The 15,880-nt window shown below is 33.7% G+C and overlaps 1 protein-coding gene across 8 annotated transcripts in view; it reads right to left on the bottom strand.

The window, feature by feature from the left end:
* Positions 1-15,880, bottom strand: part of KCNT2 (potassium sodium-activated channel subfamily T member 2) — a 408,182-nt gene that overhangs the window by 166,268 nt on the left and 226,034 nt on the right. For all 8 annotated transcript variants that reach the window (XM_037734957.1, XM_037734956.1, XM_017518646.2 and 5 more), the window contains one exon: positions 3,158-3,266. In XM_037734957.1, the coding sequence (XP_037590885.1) occupies positions 3,158-3,266 (109 nt within the window). The remainder of the gene's footprint in view (positions 1-3,157; positions 3,267-15,880) is intronic.

Consider the following 15,880-nt stretch of genomic DNA (forward strand, 5'->3'; position numbering starts at 1 on the left):
GTAAAGAATTATGGGCGAGCCCAGTTAGTTTTCCTCTAAACAATATAAATTTGTTATGAAGATTACGAATAGGTATTCAATATATAAATTATATCAATTGCTTAAATAGGTATCACTTACAGATGGCTTAGAATTTTTAAAAAGCCTTCTAAGTATCCTTTTAAGTATTACAATGACGTGAGAGGATTGTTTCTCATATCATCCCCATTTTACAACTTGAAAAACTTGAGCTTAAAGACTTGAAGAAGCCTGAGGTCATGCAGTTAGTACACAGAACAGCAACTACACATCACCATGAAATGTCTCATTCCAGAATGTGCCATGTCCATCATGTTATTTTGACAAATTTATTATAAAAAGGACAACTTGCTGAAAGTTAACTTTGCTTACTTTTTAAACATAAATTACAATCATGATTATATTTCCACAATTTAGGGTAAATTGAAGGAGCTATTTAAATAAATGGAAATACAGATGTCTCATTTCATGTCTTATGAATATGGGAATCTGCTTATTTAATATCTATGAGAGTAAAAGGACAAGAATACAATAAATATCGTCAAGTAAATATGATTTAACATTAAAGTAATTATTATTTTATCACCAATAATATTAGTTATCTACTACCACAGGACTAGTAACCTCCAAACTTAAGTGACTTAACCACCATTTTATTTCTCAAAATTATGTGAGTCAGCAATATTCTTTTGGTTGGCTGGTAATAAGTTGGGAGCTGAACAGGTGAGGTGCTGCATGGATGAGCCTCACTTTCTATCTGATTTTTCATCCTTAGAGAGGCTAAAATGGGCTTCTTTACATGTAGTCTCTGGGAAATGTTCCAAAACAGCAAACGCAGAACCAGTATGGCCTTTTAATTCTTAGCTTCTGATGCTACACAGCATAACTTTTGTTACATTACATTGGTCAAAGTAAATGACCAGGCAAATCCCACATTCAAAGATGGAAAAATAGATTTCACCTCTTCATGGTAAAAAGCTGCTAAATCACACGGCAACTGAGCATAGATAGACACATAGATCATGATTTCTTCAGAGCCATTATTTTAACAATCTTTTACACAAACTAAGTGACAGCTTGATGCCCTGCCTTTTGAAAGGTAAAGGCCATAATTTTTTAACCTCATACTTAGACATAAAATATATGATGTTGGTTTGAGAGCCTCATACATCACTCCAAACCCTTTTTGCGGCATTTTAATGAAACTAGGATGCCTTCATCTTTACAGAATATAAAAAGAGATCCTCTGAAATGTTGCAATCTGGGTCATAAAAGAATGTAGGCACTAATAAAAAATATTTCATCAGATGTCAAAATGAGAAATATTGAGATAAATTGTTGGGATATAATTTGTAAATAATCCATTCGTTTTGATGGTATTACTAAAATAATGACAAAGAGAAGAAAATAGATTAATGCAAATAGTCTGTATTTTTTTTTAGCAGTAGACTTTTTCAGCAACTTTGATTTCTCTGTGGAAACATACCAATGGCATGCTAAAGAAGGGAGAAAGCACTAAAGTCTGCTCTAAATTTTAGTTAAGACACACTCAAAATCACGAATTGTCTTTTGAAAATACATACCGTTTTAAGGTCCTGATATAATATCCATTTATAGAACACTTAATATGTTTCAGACATTATTTATTAAACCCTTACTATTAACCCTAATAAAACAGAGACATCATCTGTATGGACTTTTTATAGGCAGGAAATAAGGCAAAAAATATTAATCTGCCTACCTGTCTTAAGAGTGGCACTCAAATTTAAAGTCATCTTTTTTGATATTTCACTTAGTGCTAATGTCATGACTGTCATTCAAAAATTTTGTCATAGCAAGTCATCACCATGTATATTGAAATTTTTTCAAAAATATTCCTTTTCTTAAATAACAAAAAGATAAGGCAGCCTTGTTACAAAGGTCTTTTTAATAAATTTGATGAAAGCTAATAATAATGATACTTTACACATATTTTTCCATTTAATTTCACAAAGCCTTCTACAAATGAGGTACTGTTATTTTTAGTTTTCAGTTTAAGAAATAGCCTTAGAGAGGCCCTAGCACCTATCATACTATATAAATCAGAATCTCTATGATCAGTACTACAGAAATTCTTCCAAAAACATACTAACATGCAACCACAGTTGGAAGCCATTACTTTAAATTGTTTACTATATACGGTTAGGAAAAAAAAAATTGATCACACAAATTTGGGGATGGCTAGCGCAAACTGAATAGCAACCATTTCATAATTTTCTTATCATTATATCAAAATTTCCTAGTATTTACAATTTTTCATTTCAAAATCATATACTAATAGGTAAGAATTTAAAGATATGTTAACACATTTTCAGAAGGAAATACATTTTGCTGACACATTGCTAAAATGAATTACATTTTAATGACTTTTTTTCATGCTTTAGACCAAAAGTGCTTTAATTAGAATATAATGTAAAACATGGGGTCATTACGACTGGAGGAAAACATGCATATAAACTACTGCTTAAATCAAAATTAGCTTTTTCTTTTACAGAAGCATTTAAGAAAAAAAATCAAGTACAATTTTGCTGTTCAATTTTCTAACAATTCAAAGTAAAATATCATGTGATCAATAATTTTAAAAGCAGTAACTTCAAAAATTTCACGTGCATCTTTTTCTTGAATTTTTTTCAAAGTCTACTCCCAAAATTAACTGTACTTAAATATATCTGAGTAAATTTCAATGTGTTAGTCTATTGCATGGTAAGCCTACATGTGTATTAAACAATAATCTATAGCCAAGTATTACCTATTTATGTGTAAATTGATGTATAAATGAGTAGATATCACAGTTGAAATTTGTGTCTATATTATGCATAAATATCCTACTACTAATACATTTACGCTTATTAAGGTATCCAGTAAGTTAAGCTACTAAAATCACCAAGTTATATAAAAAATTAAGACCCAATTAAAAATATCTTATCACATATTAAAGTACATAAATCCTCTCAAATCAAGTAAATGATTTTTAATGATCATTTTCAGTTCTTTAGAATTTTGAATATTTTAAGTTGGCACTTACTTCAGAGACATAACTCTTAAACCACTATAGGAGTTTGAGGAAATTCGATGGATCTCATTCAAGATAAAAACTTACCAGCAAATTTGATGTGAAATTTATTTTCAGGCTTTAATATCTGGACATACAAAGGACAATTTGGAGCAAAATCTTTCACAGCCCATGCTCTCAAAATTGTTTGGTGATCCTGAAACGATCAAAATAAAAATATCTTGTCATAAGTTATCATTTTTATAACACATAAAGTAAAAATAAGCAATCAGTTTGCTTGGTCACATCCATAGTTAACACTTAAACATAAAAATTACTGTGAGGACTTATTAAGGGCACTTGTTATTCTTTTTTTTAATTGTACTTTAAGTTCTGGGTACATGTGCAGAACACGCAGGTTTGTTACACAGGTATACAGGTGCCACGGTGGTTGGCTGCACCCATCACCCCATCATCTTCATTAGGTATTTCTCCTAATGCTATCCCTTCCCTAGTGTCCCACCCCTTGACAGTCCCCAGTGTGTGATGTTCCCCTCCCTTGTCCATGTGTTCTCATTGTTCAACACCCACTTATAAGTGAGAACATACAGTATTTGGTTTTCTATTCTTGTGTTAGTTTGCTGAGAATGTTGGTTTCCAGCTTCACCCATGTCCTTGCAAAGGACATGAACTCACCGATCTTATGGCTGCATAGTATTTCATGGTGTATATGTGGGGCAGTTACTATTTCTATAAAAGAAGGTAATAACAGCTAATTCAATCATAGCTAATTACCAGCACTTAGAATATTAGCAAAGCTTAAGAGAAAAATAGCTAGACAGACTTAAAAATAATTTTCCTAGAAAATGCCTGCAGTCAGAAGCCTTCAGACAAGTAGCACAACTAATAGTTTGTAATAGGAATTTCCAAGGAGAAATAAAAAATGTACATATAATGTCAACATGCTTAGAAAATTACTTTTTATATAATAGTAAAGGTAAAATAATTTTGACCCGTGTATGGGTGATGGGTGTGTTTATGCATGTTGTGCTGACTTGTGAGGTATGTTTGAAGACATAAAAAACTCTGGAATATAATAAAGTATATCAAAAATGTTTTTAAAAAGATGCTTAGCCTGAGAAAGAAAATCAAAACCATGCTTAACATGAACTCCTTTCCATAGTAGTCACCCCATAAATTCTATGAATTGAAAAAATCAAGGAAGATTATTAGAGAAATGTGCCAAAGAGTTAGCCAATACGTTTTTTAAAAGGAAGCACAAAGGTCCTCTAGGATAGCACTGTCCTCATAACAGCCACCAGGTACATCAGGCTATTAAAATTTGAAGTAACTAAACTTAAACAAAGTTAAGAATTTAATTTCTCAATCACACTAGCCACATTTCAAGTGCTTAAAGCTGCACATGGCTAGTGGTGGCCATATTAGACAGTGGAGATAATATACAACGTTCACCATCACAGAAAGTTCTATCTGACAGCACTATTAGTGAAAGGAAAGGAAGATCCAAAATACAGATAGACATGAGGGACTGTTTACCCAAACGCAGACAGAAGAAGTTGTTATCTACGGTTGGAAACTGCTATGGACTGAATGATTCTGTCTACCCCAAATTTATATGTTTAAATCCCACCCGCACTGTGAAGGTACTAGGAGATGATGCTTCTGGTAGGCCTCATGATAAGGCTAGTCATCGTGAAAGGGATTAACACTCATAACAAAGACACGCAAGAGAGGTCTCCCTCACCTGTTCCGCCACATACGGATGCTGCAAGAAGACAACCATCTAGGAACCAGGAACCTAGTCCTTACCAGACGCTAAGTCTGCTGGCTCCTTGATCCTGGACTTTCCAGCTTCCAAAATTGTGAGCAATACATTTCTGTTGTCTGTAATCTACCCAGTCTATGCTATTTTGTTACAGCAATCCAATTTAAGATAGTAACTTTAAGTTACGTGAAAGTTGGTGAATGATAGCCCAGCATGGTTTACATGGACCATACGTATTTTACAGGCAAACATTCAAACATCATAATGAGCCTAATAATTCTAAGACTTATCAAGTGAATACTTGTTAATCCACATGACACGCTTTTAAATCTGAGGTTTGAGAGTTATAGATAACTTAGTGGAGGATTATGTTTATTTCTCTTTCACTAGAGGTAAACAATTTTAAATGAAAAGGAAAAAAATAGAAAGTAAACCACTATATATGTGAAAGCATACCAAATTATATTTTTTATTTTATTTTATTTCATTACGTTTAATGTCGTGTTGAAGATAAGGGGCTATTCTAGGGTTTTTACTCCTGCTTTGTCCCTCAATATCTAATTAGACTTGGACAAGTTAAAGTTCCTCGTTAGTAAAATGTAGATATTCTGCATCTTATAGGACTGGTGAAACAGACAACACGCATATAACTTTTAATAGTGATTGGCAGTCAGTTGTTTAAAAAAGATGTTTTCCGTATTATATTATCTTAGTAATAGTAGAAGTAATATCATTAAGAATAAAAGATAAAGAACAAGGATTAATTTCTTAGGAAGAGTTTAAAGTGAGACTTGTCTGCTGACACCAGTAAAAATGTAACATTAATAATAAAAGAAGAAATATAGAAGGGCAGAGGTCTATCAATATGAAAGAATAAGCTCCTAATAAATTGTCCTTGCATATGACAACTGTCAAAAATCTATGAAACATCATACAAAGGCCCTATAACATGAACTAAAGTAGGCAGATTTTAGAGGAGAGGAAGTATCTTGCATGCTATAATTTCCCCGTTTTTGCTGCTGTGACCTGAGGGCAGCTGTGGTTATCACAGCAGCACCAGTTGGCTAAGGATTCACAGCAGCCCTGCCAGAACTAGGGAATGGAGCCTGGAGCAATCAGGGCCACTGGAGAAGGGAAAAGGGTGAGGCGGCAAAGAGAAACCACAAATAATGTGAATAAGTGTAAACATCTTTGGCTGACTTCTGAACCATGAATGCATGGGGAAGCATAAAAACAATGTGAGCTGACATTTGTGAAGCATTGCCAACATCAGTGGTGATGAAGTTCGCTTTATTTTGGGTTGAACCAACTTAGCTTTTGCTAAAACGAGAGCGTTAACATTCTTTGGAAGAATACAGGAGTATCCAAGTCTCCACAACATAACACAATATCCAAAATACAATGCTATATTACTCAATTTATGAATTTTCAGAAAAATGTGACCTATTTGCATGGAAAACAAACAAAATGATAATCAATAGATGGTAGCTACTAGACGCCCTGAGATGTTAGAATTAGCAGAGAATGACTTACAGCTGCTGCTAGAACTATGCTCATCAAGGAAATGAAAAACATTCTTGTAATAAATAAAAAAAGAACATTTCAGCAGAGTGATAGAAAATATTTTTAAATTAAAAAACTGAAGTTCATGAAAAAACATATTTACTAGAGGGCTTTGAAGCAGATTGGGAATGACAGAAGAAAGAGTCAGTGAACTTGATCATAGATCAATAGACTTTACCCAATTTGAAAAACAAAGAGAAAAGGTAAGGAAAAGGGAACAGAGTTCAGGCACTTACGTAACAGTGTTAAAAGGTCTTACATAATATAATTGAATTCCCAAAAAGAAAACAAAAGAGAAAAAAGGGCAGAAAATGAAATAACGACTGGAAACTTTTTAATTCTGTAGAAGACATACATTTATATGTATATATCTTCTTTATTTATTTACATTTAAAAACAAAAAGATAACCATGCCTAGCCACATTTTATTCAAACTCTTAAAAAACAAAAATAAAGACAACATCTTGACAGCACCCAAAAAGTCACATGGCCAAGGACTCTCAGTAGAAATCGTGAAACCAAAACAACCAAGAAAAAAATTCAAAAGTTTGGAATGAAGGAAAAAAAAAATAAAAATAAACCTATAAACCAGAATTGTATATCTAGCAAAAACTCCTTCAAAGAGGAAGGTGAAATAAAGGACTTTTTAAAATAAAGAAATCTAATGAAATGTACTGACATTGGAATCATACTACAAGAAAAGTTCAAGAAAACGTATATACAAGCTCAAGAAATGTGATACCAGGGAAAAAGAACTTCAGAAATCAAACAAGCATTAAATGACATGCTTAATGTTTGAATGACTGTAAAAAAAAAAAAAAGAAAGAAAAACTATTTTCTCTTAATTTCTGTAAAATATACAATCTGAATAAAGCAAAGGTTACAATATTGTTTAGTGTGGTTTCTAATCTATGGGTATATTATTATACCTAATGACTATAACATAAAGGACAGTAGGAAAGGCATAAATGCAAGTTTCCAATTTTAACAAGTGGTATAACAATGACAAGAAGCTGACTATGAGGCAGTAAGGATGCATATAATAGTCCCTAGAGCACTTAAAAAAAATTCACTTTAAGTCCCTAGAGCACTTAAAAAAAATTCAAAAGGCATATCTAAAAAGCCAATAGATATATTAAATTCAATGCTTTACAAAATCAAATAATAAAAAATGTGGGAAAGGAAAAACAGACAAACAAAAATCAGAGGGAACAAACAGAAAACAATTTAGCTAACGCTATATCTAACCATATTATGACATTAAATGCTAATGGACTAAATGTATTAAAACACAAAAATGTGGATAGCAAGAAAACAAACAACTCAATCAAAACTGCACAAAAGATTTAAACAGACATCTGACCAAAGAACGTATAGATTAGAGGAATGAAAAGATACTCAACACATGTCATTAGAAAGTTGCAAAATAAAACAATAAGACACAACTAAACACTTTTCATAATAGCCAAAATCTAAAATGCTGAAAACACCAAATACTACAGAGGATGTAGATCAACAAGAAGTTGCATTCATTGCTGAGGGCTGCGAGGAGATGCAAAATGGCACATCAATTTTGGAATACAGTTGGACAATTTCTTACAAAACTAAGTATACCCTTACCAAATAATCCAACAACTGGACTCCTTAGTATTTACCTAAATGAATAATAGAAAATGTAGATCCGCACAAAAACTTTCACACTCATGCTTAAAACAACTTAATTTATAATTGCAAACACTTGGAAATAACCAAGATGTACTTCAATAGATGAATGGATAAACCGTACTACATCCATACAAGGAAATATTCCACAATGCAAAGAAATAAGCTATTAAACGAAGAAACAACATGCAAAACCTCAAATGCATATTGGTAAATGAAAAAAAAAAAAAAAAAAAAAAGTACATGTTAAATCCAAACATTTTTAGTGGAATGTGTATTTCTCTTTTTTCAAAGTCAAAAACAAACAAAAACCTCCAACAGTGTCCTATTGGGAATTCCCCATATACACTATCACATTTGCTAATGTAAAGTCCACTGTTGGTAAGCTGATGAGGAACTGTTAAGCACTGTTCTTCAGAATTCCAAAAGAAACATAGTTCTGTAGCATTTACACAAATCTGATGCTTGTATTAGATTGAACAATAGGACAATTTCATATGGCTCAATCTAATGAAGATATAGTCAGTAACGTTAGAGAAGGATTTTCCTGTGGATTGATGAGTTAGAGGTCATCTAATAAATATTTATAAAACAAGGGGATTGACTACATGCTGATACTCAGTTAGAATAAGGTATAATCCTGTCTCTATGAAATACAGGCAGATGAACTATAGTGTTTAAAATTCAATTGCCCATCACTGTAAGAACCCCTGTTCATCTCATTACTCACTATCCAAAGCAAAAAAATGAAATGCATTAGGATAATCAGTTAGCTCATTCAGTAATGGTAAACCATGTATTTAACTGCTTTTCTATCTCCCTGACTAAACAGCTTTAAAATTAAAGAAAATACCAATTAACATTTTGTGGTTTCATGGAACACCTAGCAGGCTACTCAACAAATCTTTATTCCCTTTTGTTGAATACTCATAAATTTATGTGAGCAGGTTAAATGAGGAATGTTCTGCTTTACAAAGCAGGACCTCTCTATAGCACAGAGGGGCATTCCTAATCAGATTATAGGATAATAATTATTTGTTCTTCACTACAGTCTTAACAACATAGTTGAAAAACACGTGTTCCTCACTGGTATAGTGGTGACTATCTCTGCCTGTCACATGGTTGAGAAAACAAATGCTTTTACCTTCATCCATGTGCTTGTGAGAATAACTCCTTGAGGACAGGTACTGTATTTTCTATGTCTTTACATATTTCATGGCAAAGAGCCTGGCAAAGTGATGACCACACTTACTAGGATTAGAATAAGTGAATAAGACCTTTAGAACTGAAATTTAGAGAGCCCTCAATTTGTGAAAATTACAGTTTTGAAAGCATTTTTAAGTCTCAGATTAATGCACTGGCAGATGAGTGGCTGGAAAAATTCAAGACCACTGTGTATATTACAGGTCACTGGTGATATAACCATAATCCTCTTTTTGTGAAACTCAGTGAAGAATCTGAGAGACAGGCTTCTATTCTGACTCCACAGCTGGCTTGAAGCCCCAGAATGAATATACAAATGGACAGTGTCTAAACATCATATGGAAAGAGATTTCTGACCTAAAGCCTCTGCAGCAACCAGCCATGAAACCAGACCACCATCGCTGTAGCAGTGGACCCAGAAAGGTCAAAACTTTGTTAATAACTGCTAACTTCTTTATATGTGCCCTTGCTTTCAACTCAGGACCAACTAGAGCAAACCAAACATGCTTCCCAAATCAATCACTAAAGATGCCCTCTTCTTAGGTCTTATGGCTCCAGCTTCCCTAGGCCATAAGCCTCTCATTACGACAGGCCTGAAGCGTTCCCACCCCCTGCCTGGACACACCTGAAGGGTACACCTGAAGCTTTCCTTTGTTTTATTATAAGCTTTCCCACTCCCCTGCCCACCTTCGAGTGACTGTCAATGGCAGATGATGATTCCTATTCCCTCACCCCCAAACATGTTTAGATTTGTCTGAATTTTTTTTTTTTTTTTTTTTTTTNAAAAAAAAAAAAAAAACAATCTGAAAAGGCTACATACTCCATGATTCCAACTATATGTCATTGTAGAAATGCAAAATTATGGAGACAGTACAGAGGTCTGTGGTTGCCAGGCTGGGCAAAAGGGAGGACAGAGGATGTATAGGTAAGGCAGAGAATATTTTTAAGACCCTAAAACTATTCCTTATGATATAGTAATAGTGAATCCATGTCATATTACATTTGTCAAACCCCATAGAATGTACAACACAAAGAGTGAACCCTAATGTAAACTATGGACTTAGTTAAATAATTTATCAATATTGGTTCATCAGTTTTAACAAATGTGCCACAATAATGGAAGATGTTAAAAATGGGAAAACTTGCTTTAGGGGGTGAGATATGGACATTCTCTATATTTTTTTGTTCCATTTTCTCTGTAAACCTAAAATGGCTTAACAATAACAGCAACATAAAAAGTCTAGCTAATAAAAAAAACGTGAGAAAAGAATAAGCTCTACAGTCACAAACCCTGGGCTCTAATCTTCACTTCAGAGCTTAAAAATGTGTGAGTAAAGGAAAGTCAGTATGAATCTGATTCTTACTACAGAAGTTTTGGTTATTGTATAATGGATGTGTACTACTTGCTTTTCTTCATTTAATTCTTGGCAAAAGTTGACTTGTTGACCACTGGCTCCCTCAAATATTCTCCTTTGGCTTATCTGACACCATGCCCTTGGTTATCCTTTGACATTCTTATCCTCAACTAAACTCATCTTGCTACTGGTAGTCCTTCCTTTTCCCAAAGGAAAATACAACCAGATGCCAAATTATCAGCTTCTCTGCCTCACCTTGCATTAGTGAGTTCTCAGGTCTTGTTGAATATGCCTCTAAATATTGCTTTAATAGGTTCCACTTCTCGCCAGCAACAGCGCCACAACCTGATCTAGAAACTTGCCACTTCTGGCTTGGAATGAGGGCAACAGCCCCCCAGTCAGCAAATCTATCTCAAGCTTAATAACATTTTTTTACTAATTCTGTAATCTTATCAGATGTAGTTTTTTCCAGCTAAAATTCTCATCGTTGTACCTGGCAACTTAAAATACTATAGTGCTTTCATTTATTTTAGCATTAAGTTCAAAATTCTTAACAAGGTTTACAACAACCTTTATTAAACTCTTCCCAAACTATTTCCTCATCCTTCACTTTCACTCTCACAATAATGCACATTCTCCACTCAGATAACCAGTATTCTGACATAGAACCATTTGCCCAAAACATTCTTTAGTAGTTCACCCCTACTCATGCCTCTCATTCTTGTTAAAAAGTCACTTATCTAGGAAGCCTTTCCTTCTGACGGCTGGTAAACTGGGATAGATGTCCATGATACTTGATCCCAAATATTCTGTATATAATTAACCCCAACTGATTTTTAGCATTTTTAAAACTTTGTTCTCAGCAAATTATAAGCTCTATGAAGGCAAGGGCCATGTCTACATTTTGCTCACCCTGGCTTATCCCCAGAACCTAGCATTCATTTGCATATCACAGAGGAATAAAACAATATTTACTTCATAGGGATAGTGTGAGCATTAAACATGATAATATAAAGAGAATTAGGCATATAGAAAGCATTTAGTAAATATTTCAATTCAATGGATGAATATATTGGATAAAGTACTTATCCTAATGGTCCAGAACTCTTCCTGATTTTATTCATAATTTATGCCCTCAATAAACAGAACGAGGCCGGGCGCGGTGGCTCACGCCTGTAATCCCAGCACTTTGGGAGGCCGAGGCGGGCAGATCACGAGGTCAAGAGATCAAGACCATTCTGGCCAACACGGTGAAACCCCGTCTTTACTAAAACATAACAAAAAAATTCAACAGGCGTGGTGGCATGCACCTGTGGTCCCAGCTGCTTGAGAGGCTGAGGCAAAAGAATCGATTGAACCTGGGAGGCAGAGGTTGCAGTGGGCCGAGATTGCGCCACTGCACTCCAGCGTGGTGACAGAGCAAGACTCCGTCTCAAAAAAAACAAAAAACAAAAAACAAAAAACAAAAAAACCAGAATGAACATCAATAATTCTAAGTAGTAGATTATTAAGTGAGGAAATAGGAAAAGAGCTATATAACATGGCATAAATATGATATGAGAAATGGAAAAGAAATATTTTCCTAATACAGATAATAAAACTAGCACAGAAACACGATTTTCGTTCATTTTTTCTAAAAGCAGAGGATAAGATTAATTTTTTTTTTTTTACTTTTACTGGGGACAAAGTCATCCTTAAGTAAAATGCTCCATATTTCTAACCACAGAGTAAAATATCTGTTGTGAAACCTTAGAATAAAGATGCTGTAATAATAAAGATAAGTAACTTGGGATGCTATCACGTCATCTAGGTGTCTATTGCCACTGTGAAACAGAACATTTCACCCAAAGCCAGTTTGCCTAAAAGTTAAATTAGTAAAGACTGTCTCCATAAAATTCAACTTAATAACTTTTATTATTTAAAAAGTATTTGCTGTTGTTTGAAGGACTTACAATAAATCACATACCTATGGCAAGAATTATTTTACTGAAAACCAAATAACCCATGAAAGAACTCAGACATTTTAGACGAAATTTTATACAGAAATATTAACTACCATATCCATAAATTTATAATTTTTATTAGATACTCAAATGGAGTATGTAACCTAAAAGTGACAGAACTTTGGTTTGATCAAAGGCATCACTTTCCATTCAATTTTTAATTTAGCAGCACTTGAAAATTGATGTATTGACTTTGCATACTTTGAGTATATCTTGCTAACTTATTCACTGGGCACTTTATTTTTTAAGATCACTAGTTAATAAAGTGATATTGAATTGTAAAACTTAAAATAACACATGTAGATAGATCTGTCCAAAATTTATGAGTGATTGGGCAAACTAATCATAATCACTTATATAATAAAGAGTTAAAAAAGCCTAATGGCAATCTGGAGAACAAACCCATCTTGAAAACATCCAAATGTATTGTTGTATAAACAATTATTGCAAATGTAATCCTTGCCCAGGGACCAATGAAGCCTTCACAGTAGACTAGACTGAAAAGCACCCTGAGGTCAGGGTCCATTTTGTTCAAAATTACAACATCCAGGTGTAATATGTAGACTGATAAAAAGTATAAGGTTAGATTATATACACATATATATCTGATAATATCAAAAACTGAACGTAATTATATACAGAGCATTCAAAGTATCTATTATCTATAACTAACTGTATATCTGGGACTGAAACATTAGCTTGGGTTCTAGTTTTAGGGAAAAAAAAGTCCCTGCTTTTTTAATGATCTCTCAGGGACTGTAATCCTCTTTTGATTCCCACTCTTGTGGCTGAAACTGTAGCACTTCTTACAGACACTTAATGATAAAAAGCTGCTTGCCTGTTGGAATCTCCAGATATATTATCAAAATTTAATCAGAAATTTTGGGACTGAGCAGCAAAGTAGCTAAACTCATTTAGTGCTCTTTCTGAAAGCTGCAACACTGTATTATTTCCTAGGGCTTGGTCTGAGTTGGAGTAATTCATCCGGAACTATACAATCCTTAAATTGTATGTTTTACTTACTTAAGTCCTCTCCCAGGTTGTGAAGGAAACTTCCCTCAACACCAAATACAATTCCAAATCTTAATCCTCTTGAATTTTTCCTGATCTATTTACGCTATTTAACATAGTCATGACCAAATATTCAAAAACCTCTTGAAACTCACTGGTATACAGATGTCAAATGAATAATAAAGTAATTCATAAAGAGGTCAGGTTATCTTGACTGCATGTAACTGAAGTCCAGTGATGTACATCTGTCCAAAATTTACCAAAAAATAGGTCTGGGCATATTAAAAACTCCGTTATGTTAGGGATTTCAAGGTATCATGTTTTCAAGTTTAAAACTCTGTGATTTTTGTGAGTCATAAGGAAAAATCTTTTTGAGAACAAGTCACTAACCACTGTGTTGACTGAAGAGCAAAACGGAATTGCAAAATATCCCCAAAGAACCTAAGGCACATTTCATTATGGAATGACAGAGTACAGATGATTATGTGCTTAAGAATTTCATTGCCTAAAGTGGATCTTCTTAAAACAAAACATAGTTGAAAAAAAAAGTAAAAAGTTTCCATAACAAACATTTTATTTCAGCTCTTCTCTAATGGTATCTGAAGGGGACATGGAGGGAAATGACTGAGTGTTCGGTGATTGATTGCTTCCTTCTCTAAGATATCATATGTTCAAAAATGCATGTAACAATCAAGAATAAATATGTCTCTGACATTTAAGAGGAAAGTCAGCATGCCTGAGCTGGGAATAAAAACAATTTTTTTCTGAGAATTACAACTTAAAGCCTTGGAAGTCAAATACCTAAGATGCCTCAAAGTTTCTCCCCTCAGCGTGAATAAACATTAGACAGGTTTCCTCCTGACTGTAGGCCCCTGACCTCGCTTTACTGAGAACGTTTATTTTAGAAAATTTTCCATTATAAATTCTTTCTCTGCCCCTTTGGGATGTGAATCTTCCCTCTACCACTTGCCAGTGTTTCTCAAAGGCCTGGAGCCTCCCTCTGCTCTGATAATGTCAACAGTTATTTCACTAAGCAAATGGAAACAATAAGAAAAATCCACGTCCACAAGCCCTCTTCATCACATGTGGCCACAAATATTCATTCATCTCTATCTATATATACTGTTTTCCCTTTGTTAAAATGAATGAAGGTTTTACACCTATATCCAAGAAAAACCTTCCGCCCCTGCACAAGATCACATCTTATTTCTGCATTTTCTAATTTTCCTCTCATAATCAACGTTGCCGTCTCTGGTAGATATGCATATTTAATTGCCAAATTTTTTTCCCACTAAAAAAAGAAACAGAAGGAAACAAAGCTTTCATTGATCAAACATTACCCATCAGTTACTGCCTGATTTCATTGCGCTCATATAGAGAAAACACAAAGTCCATAATTTTTACCTCAAATTCCTCTGTGCTATTAAATTTAAATCCTTTCTAATATAAAAACTTAAAGATATAAATTTCCCTTCAGACCCTGGTATAGATGAATTTCATACAATTTAATGTGTTGCATTTTCATCATAACTCTTCTTATTTTATCTTTTATCCATGGGTTTCTCAGGGATATTTTATTTCCAAATATTTGGGTATTTTTCACCTGTGGTTTTATTATTGATGTCTAATTTAATTCAATTATAGTCAGAGAATATATTCTCCAGGTTTTTCATTCTCTGCCTTTTCTGGCCCAGAATACGATGTATCTCTGTGAATGTTTCATATGTGCTTGAAAACTGCACTTCTGCTTTTCAGTATAATATTCCATATGTCAATCAGATCAACCTGGTGATAGTATGTTCAAGTTTGTTGTAAAATTCCCTGCATTTTTATATTGATTGCTAAAACAGAAGTGTTAAAAATTATGTGACTAACTGTAGCTTTTTACTCCTCCTTCTAGTTATGCCATTTTATACCTCACGTATTTTTAGGGTTTTGTTTTTTTTTTAATAAAGCACACACACATTTAGGAGTGTTTTTGTTGTGTTTTGTTTTGTTTTGCTTTAATGCATTGATCCTTACTCAATACAAACTATTCTGCTTCATCTTTGGTAGGAGATCTTGTCCATAAAATTTTCTTTGCATCATAGAGCCACTTCCGCTTATGTATGACTAGTATTTGTGCTGTGTATCGTTTCCATCCTCTTATTTTTCTATTTATCCCATTTATTCTCTGTTCTCATTTCCTGCCTTCTTTTACATTAAGTACATCTAGTTTTTAAAAATCTTTATTAAAGGTCACCCTAAG

Source organism: Cebus imitator, unplaced genomic scaffold (assembly GCF_001604975.1).
Source record: "Cebus imitator isolate Cc_AM_T3 unplaced genomic scaffold, Cebus_imitator-1.0 Scaffold694, whole genome shotgun sequence".
Taxonomy (NCBI): domain Eukaryota; kingdom Metazoa; phylum Chordata; class Mammalia; order Primates; family Cebidae; genus Cebus; species Cebus imitator.